The sequence below is a fragment of the Haliaeetus leucocephalus genome, unplaced genomic scaffold (genome assembly GCF_000737465.1).
Source record: "Haliaeetus leucocephalus isolate CR32 unplaced genomic scaffold, Haliaeetus_leucocephalus-4.0 Scaffold656, whole genome shotgun sequence".
Taxonomy (NCBI): domain Eukaryota; kingdom Metazoa; phylum Chordata; class Aves; order Accipitriformes; family Accipitridae; genus Haliaeetus; species Haliaeetus leucocephalus.
The window spans coordinates 3,715,658-3,722,103 of record NW_010973092.1 but is presented as its reverse complement, the minus strand read 5'-3'; the positions used below and the strand labels follow the sequence as shown (position 1 = coordinate 3,722,103).

Sequence of the window (6,446 nt, the reverse complement as noted above, 5' to 3'; positions counted from 1 at the left end):
AGATATGGTGGTTGGGGGGGGGGGGGGGGGGGGGGGAGCAGCATTAATTCCAGTGAAATAAATTTAGAAAAAACAATATGCAACATTGAGGACTGATTTTTTTGAAGTCTAGATTAAAGTGTTTTACACACACACTCACACACTCTCCCACACGTAAAAAAAAAAAATTAAACGCACCCAGTTGAAAAATGGAACATTTCTTTTGGGAGGAGGGGAGGTTTTAGTTTGAGTCAAGAAAGGTATTTATAGTTAACCAACAACATTTTTTTCAGCTTGCATGCATAGATGAATTACTTCATATCTGGGGTCTAGCAGTGCAGTAAACTGCATCCTGTTTGCATCAGGTATACAGTTTGCTTTTATAAATCATGAAAATGGCGTCCTTTGGTAGATATATAAGCTTCCATAACTTAAATATAGTATAAGTGTCAAACAATGAAATAACTGTATTTCCAGGAATATCTGGCAAAACTAAGTCTGAAAACTTGGCAACAGTGTATATTTAAAAAGTTTAATTTGTAAACATTATAGATTAATACTTTAAAAGCTATTAAACTGTTGCCACCTAAGCACAGATTTTAAAGGCAAAACCCAGTGTAAATAGCTATTTACAGATTTAAGAACATACTGTTCAATATTAACCAAGTGCGTAACTAGAATGAATAGTTCTTAATTTCCTATAAAATATTTCAAATTTCAAAGAATTATTTGTGGTTTGGTATACATACTATTAGGCATTTCAAAATTACACAGCAGAATCCTGTAACAGCATAACTAAAAGAACAGCTATCACCTAAAGGCAAATTAGCTCGTATTAATAAGGCGCTGTGAAGCTGTAACGTGCTGTACAAATGCTCAGTTTTCCTTAATATTTTCAAAAATATTTTTGGAGCATCACTTGAAATTCACTTAATGCTACAACTCCAGAAACAAAAGCCACCTGAAATCAGCACTTTAAAAAAAGGTTGGGTTTTATTGTTTGTTTGTTTTTTAAGTTTTTAAGTATCTATTTGAGGTCTGTAGAAGCTCCTGCAGAAGTGGAAAATGTAGCTTGCTGCTTTCTTAATCGATTTTTTCTTATCAAGTAAGAACTCATCTGGCCGAGTTCCTTATTGTGGAATAGGCCACATCATGAACCAACAGCCAGCTAATTCTGTCCTTCTTATTTCAATTATTTAATGCATAACGACACAACTAGATTTACCAGAAATTGAATGTAAAACTAGAAACATGGACATTACTTAAGTATCGACACCAAGGCATAATGCATCACTTCAGACTTTCTTATAAATTATGACTTAAAACCAACAAAAAAACTTTTTAAACCAGTACCTTCTCAACATTGAAAAGTTACTGAATTGCACCCGTAGCCTATGGCATTATTTGAATAAAAATAAAATCTAGAATCTCAGACTTAGGCAAACACTACAACAAAATGCAAGAAACATGCCAAAATTCAGAGTAAAGCAGATTAGTAAGGAGTTACTAATTCCCTCCTTTCATTCATTAGGCTGTTTGATTTTGCTACTAGTTTCACCAGCAGCATGTACTCCTCTGTTATGCACCATAGGGTAGGGAAAAGCTGCACTGCCACAAGTATAACTTAGATTTGCAAGCCGTGATAGAGCTTTAATGCTACCTGGAGGTCTGCCTGGGCTGACTTTGTATCCTGCTGCTTTAGTTGTACCCAAGGGTCTGCCTGGACTTGTCTTAAATCCAGCTGCTTTGGTGGTCCCCAGGGGTCGACCTGTGCTGGTTCGGTACCCTGCTGATTTTGTGGTCCCTGATGGCCTTCCACGTTTACCAGATCGGTTGAGGTTTTTCTTTTTCTTTAGTTCATCTTTTGTCTCTATATTCCTGCCACTTGTGGTCTGCAAGTGCGATTCATTCAACGCATCTTGTCTCTGGCATGCAATTGGTTTGTGGCTGACTGCGTGGCTGTATTTACTTTGCTGTGTGGCATACAAGTCAAACTGATCGGCAGATCTCACATTGTCTTCGTTAAGGCAAGAACTCTTGCCGGTCCCACAGAAAGCTGTATTACTGCTGGCAACAGGGTGCATCATTTTCTACCAAAAATAAGAGAGACAAATACGTATCAATACATAATAATACTGCAGCATTCCACAAGTGAGAATCTTTCAAAAGCTACCTCTATTTCTTAAAATTAGTCTGAACTACTTTGTCTATTTTTAATAAACAGTATTGATGTCAGTAAATTACTTTTTTATATTAGTTTTATTAAGCTTTCGCTTGAGGTTTTGCACTGTAACCTTTACACATAGTTAAAAATGACAATTAAAACCATGTATTATTCAGATAGGTATAATTGGGGAAGAAGTATGTTACAGAACTAAACAAGAGCATTTAAGCAACCAAATATACAATATACACTCACCCACCATAGTTTCAAAACCTTTCTAACTGAATCTCATGTAAATTCTAGCCATCTAGTTGTTAAGATTAACCCATCGCTTGTGAGTCAAGGAAAAATATGGTTATCACTCTCTTGATTTAGTAGATACAGGCTCCTGAAGATTTTTTTTTCGTTTAACTGCAGCAAATTAATAAAGCACTGATCAGTTTTGTCATTTCTTGTCACAATTAATGTGACAGGAAGAAACAGGTTATGCATTCAGCAAAGACAATGGTGCCATAGTTGGGAAAGCAGACGTACGGAATGAATCTATTACAAAGTACAAGATACTAGACTGCAGAAAACCCACTGCTGTCCTAGTTAAAAGAGCAGGTGCAAGTTGCTGGTAATGCCAACTCTGAGGTAACAACTTTGGGAAAAACAACACAACTCCTGTTACAGACGTGCACGCTGTCACACATCTCCAAATATTCTGGAAAACAAACGTGGTCCGTCAAGGTCATCAACTGTTTTATATAGCCTGCTCTTTTCGTTAGACAAAAACAACTTGAGCTGTGCTCTGTTTACAGAGGTTTACTTGTTTAAACAAGAATCAAAACCCTATCTTCAGGATGGCAGAAGGGTGACTCTCACCTGCATGTTACTGTAGGCTAAGCCCTGTTCCAATGGACAAACTGATGTCCAGCTGCTAGAAATCATGTACGGCCACCATCATAATTACGAACAACTATTTCTAAGTAAACTGGTTATGCTTGTATCTATCATATCAAATCCCTGCAGCATATGTACTGGGGCAGAATCACAACAACTAACAATATTACTAGTATTCTGAAACGTTTTTAGGATTAATGCTTCTAAATACCAACTGCACAGATACTGCCTCAGATTTCTTAAGAGTGGCAATACCATAAGAAGGCAGCAAGGCACACAAGGAGCAACATGATCTTTTCATCCATTCAATTATACTGTTTCTACAACTTAAATAAGCTGTAAATACTCAGTTTAAGATAGTAATATTTAACCATGCTGAAGACAAGATTAAGCCAATCAATACCTGGCACATCAGAGTGCTTCTGCGCCCTACAGTCATGCTTAGGACACCAAATATTTCTTCCTGTGGTAAATTTCTCTAGTAGATAAGGTCTGGAAGATTTATTGTATTTTCCCTGCAGTAGCTCTGGAATATCTCCTACAGCAACCCAATTTAAACTCTACCATTGATTACTGAATTTATTTGGCAGTTATGAATGTCTCCTCCCAGCCAGAGAGAAAGCGTACAGCAGAGACAGTCTGTTTACCCAGGAGTAAATCCCCGTGCCCTTTTCTTCTGATTACAATGGATACATTCCCAGAGTAACACCCAATTTACAATTTACCTTGGCTCATCAAATGCGCATTACAGTGTATGCATTACTCTTGTGCAAATACTCAAATATGGTTTTATGTCAAATAGTGAAATTATGATAGCAATATCGTTTAAATATTTAAATATTCTAGCAGAGATTATCTGAGCGCTACAAGTCTGGTCTGCTGAAGGGGGTACGGTGCAACAAATGTGAAACCACTGTTATTGCAGGTGTTGACTAGCAAATGAAACAACTAAGAATAATTAGCAAGTCTGCACTTCAGCAAAGAACAAGTAAGCTACAGGTCAAGAGACCAGACAGACTTTTCTGTGCAGCAATAAAAAGGAAGCTTAAGGTTTTCTACAATTAGCAGTCAAAAAAAAAAGTTACCTTCCTTTAACCCCACTAGAATAGGGCCCACAATATCACAAAAAATACCTGAGATTTTTCATGATACGTAATTGCCAACATAAGGGTTCTGATACTGTACTTCTGCTGCTGAGAGAGTAAGCCCAGCGGCTCTGAAAGGCTATTCATCTGTTTGTTGATACACTAGAGGACACTTGGAATGGTTAGCAGCATTCTTGTCTCAGTACTCACTGAGGAACACTGGCTTCACCCCAAAAAGCCGCTCCAAGCTCAACTGCCACAAAGAAGGATCAGTTCAGCTGCCCAGTATCCAAAGAACACACCAGAGCAGGGAGAAGGCACTGAATAAAGTGAGGGCCCCTGGTATTTCTCAGGAGATCGACCACCACTCAGACTTGTTCCTGTCTATGTTACACTCCTATTCTCTGCTTTTTCTCCTCATTACAGTCAGGGGGGGTTTCCTACATCCTTCCTGAGAACTATCGCAGGTACTCCTAGACAGTGAATATATCCTGCTGTAACTGCCAAACGTTGGAGCTTCATCACCATATGCATGTGTTTTGTGTCTACTGTAATATCCCTGAGAGCTCTTGACAAACACTAACTTTACATACAAAACCTGGCTGATGCTAGTTTACCTTCCATCTGGCAACAGCCAGTATCACTGTAATTGATGAAAGAAGAAAGACATACAAATCAGTAACTGTTTAAAATTTCTTACAAGAGGAAGCTTAAAAAAAAACCCCACAATGTTGGTGGAAGACAGCCAATGGGATTTTTTTTAATGCTTCCCCCCCACACCGTTTTTCATCAAACCATGAAAATTTCAAGGAGTAGCCAAGGTTCGTATTGTGTTTTCTGATTTAAGACTTTTTTTGAAAAGTTTTAAAAAGGAAATCTGTAATCGAGCTTAATTACCCTAACATGGACATCTCCAGCATAATTTTACTTCATTCACATTACAGCAGGGAATAAAAGAATGTAGTGAGTCTATCTGTAGAGTGGAAACAGGTTTCTTGGCAGGGAGATATACAGCATAAATGAGAACTGGTATAAAATGCAAAGCTACACCAATTTAAAAATCACACTGTAGCTAAACTGTGGAGCCAAACACATACAACTTTGTGTGCGAGCATTCTTAAATAAAACTGGCCAGAAAAGTTTTCAGTGAAATTGAACTTACTTGTTTTAAACCTGTAAGCAGACATGTAAAAGAAATTTGCAACAGTTTACTTAAATCAAGTTTTTAAACTGATTCAACTGACTAGTTGAATGTTTCTATGTAAACAAATAGTTAAGATGAGGCATTGTAGTAACAAAATTTAGTCATATTTCAAAAAGATTTTTACTGGAAAGTGGCTGTAAAGGATTTTCTGTATGGATCCTTTTCTATCTGGTAATTTATTTCTATACAAATGCTGGGGAAAGGAGGACACAACTGGATAAGCTAGCTTTGGGAAAAGAGAGGCAGCATTAGAGCTTCCCATGCAACGAAGCACAGAAGCCCCACAGCTGCTAGAAATAAAGAAAGAAACAGGACCATCCATCCAGGACCCACAAAGCTTTGCTGTGGGGGGATTTCTGGGCATTGTAACAACCCCTCCTTTTAAAGTACAGCTGCACTGCCACTCCTGCAAAGTTAACCTGCTTTAGCACCAGCGTGGTGAGTCTGAAGTTTTGTTTTGCTCAGATGACAGCCAGGCTACTGATCGGTCAATACACAACGTATGAGGCTGCTGTTAGGATTTTTTTGTATTTCAGAGTCAAGCTTGATATTGTTTGCTTTATTCTGCTGGGAGATGAAACAGTGTGCTGGTTTTGGCTGGGATAGAGTTAATTTTATTCATAGTAGCTAGTATGGGGCTATGTTTTGGATTTGTGCTGAAAACAGTGTTGATAATAGAGATGTTTTCATTATTGCTAAGCAGTGCTTACACAGAGTCAAGACCTTTTCTGCTTCTCATCCCACCCCACCAGCCAGCAGGCTGGGGGTGCACAAGAAGTTGGCAGGGGACACAGCCAGGACAGCTGACCCCAACTGACCCAAGGGATATTCCAGACCATATGACATCATACTCAGCATATAAAGCCGGAGGAAGAAGAAGGGGGGGACGTTTGGAGCGATGGCATTTGTCTTCCCAAGTCACTGTTAGGCGTGATGGAGCCCTGCTTTCCTGGAGATGGCTGAACACCTGCCTGCTCATGGGCAGTGGGGAATGAATTCCTTGTCTTGCTTTGCTTGCATGCACAGCTTTTGCTTTACCTGTTAAACTGTCTTTATCTCAACCCACGAGTTTTCTCACGTTTACTCTTCTGCTTCTCTCCCCCCTCCCACCGGTGGGGGGAGTGAGCGA

General features: G+C 38.9%; 1 protein-coding gene across 4 annotated transcripts in view; it reads right to left on the bottom strand.

The window, feature by feature from the left end:
• Positions 1–2,088, bottom strand: part of LOC104838860 (chromosome unknown open reading frame, human C5orf24) — an 8,345-nt gene extending 6,257 nt beyond the window's left edge. For all 4 annotated transcript variants that reach the window (XR_775116.1, XM_010578862.1, XM_010578863.1 and 1 more), the window contains exon 1: positions 1,640–2,088. Coding sequence is in view for 3 of the 4 variants with exons in the window: in XM_010578862.1 (XP_010577164.1) it covers positions 1,640–2,066 (427 nt within the window). In the remaining variant the exon portion in view is untranslated. The remainder of the gene's footprint in view (positions 1–1,639) is intronic.
• Between the last annotated feature and the right edge of the window lie 4,358 nt (positions 2,089–6,446).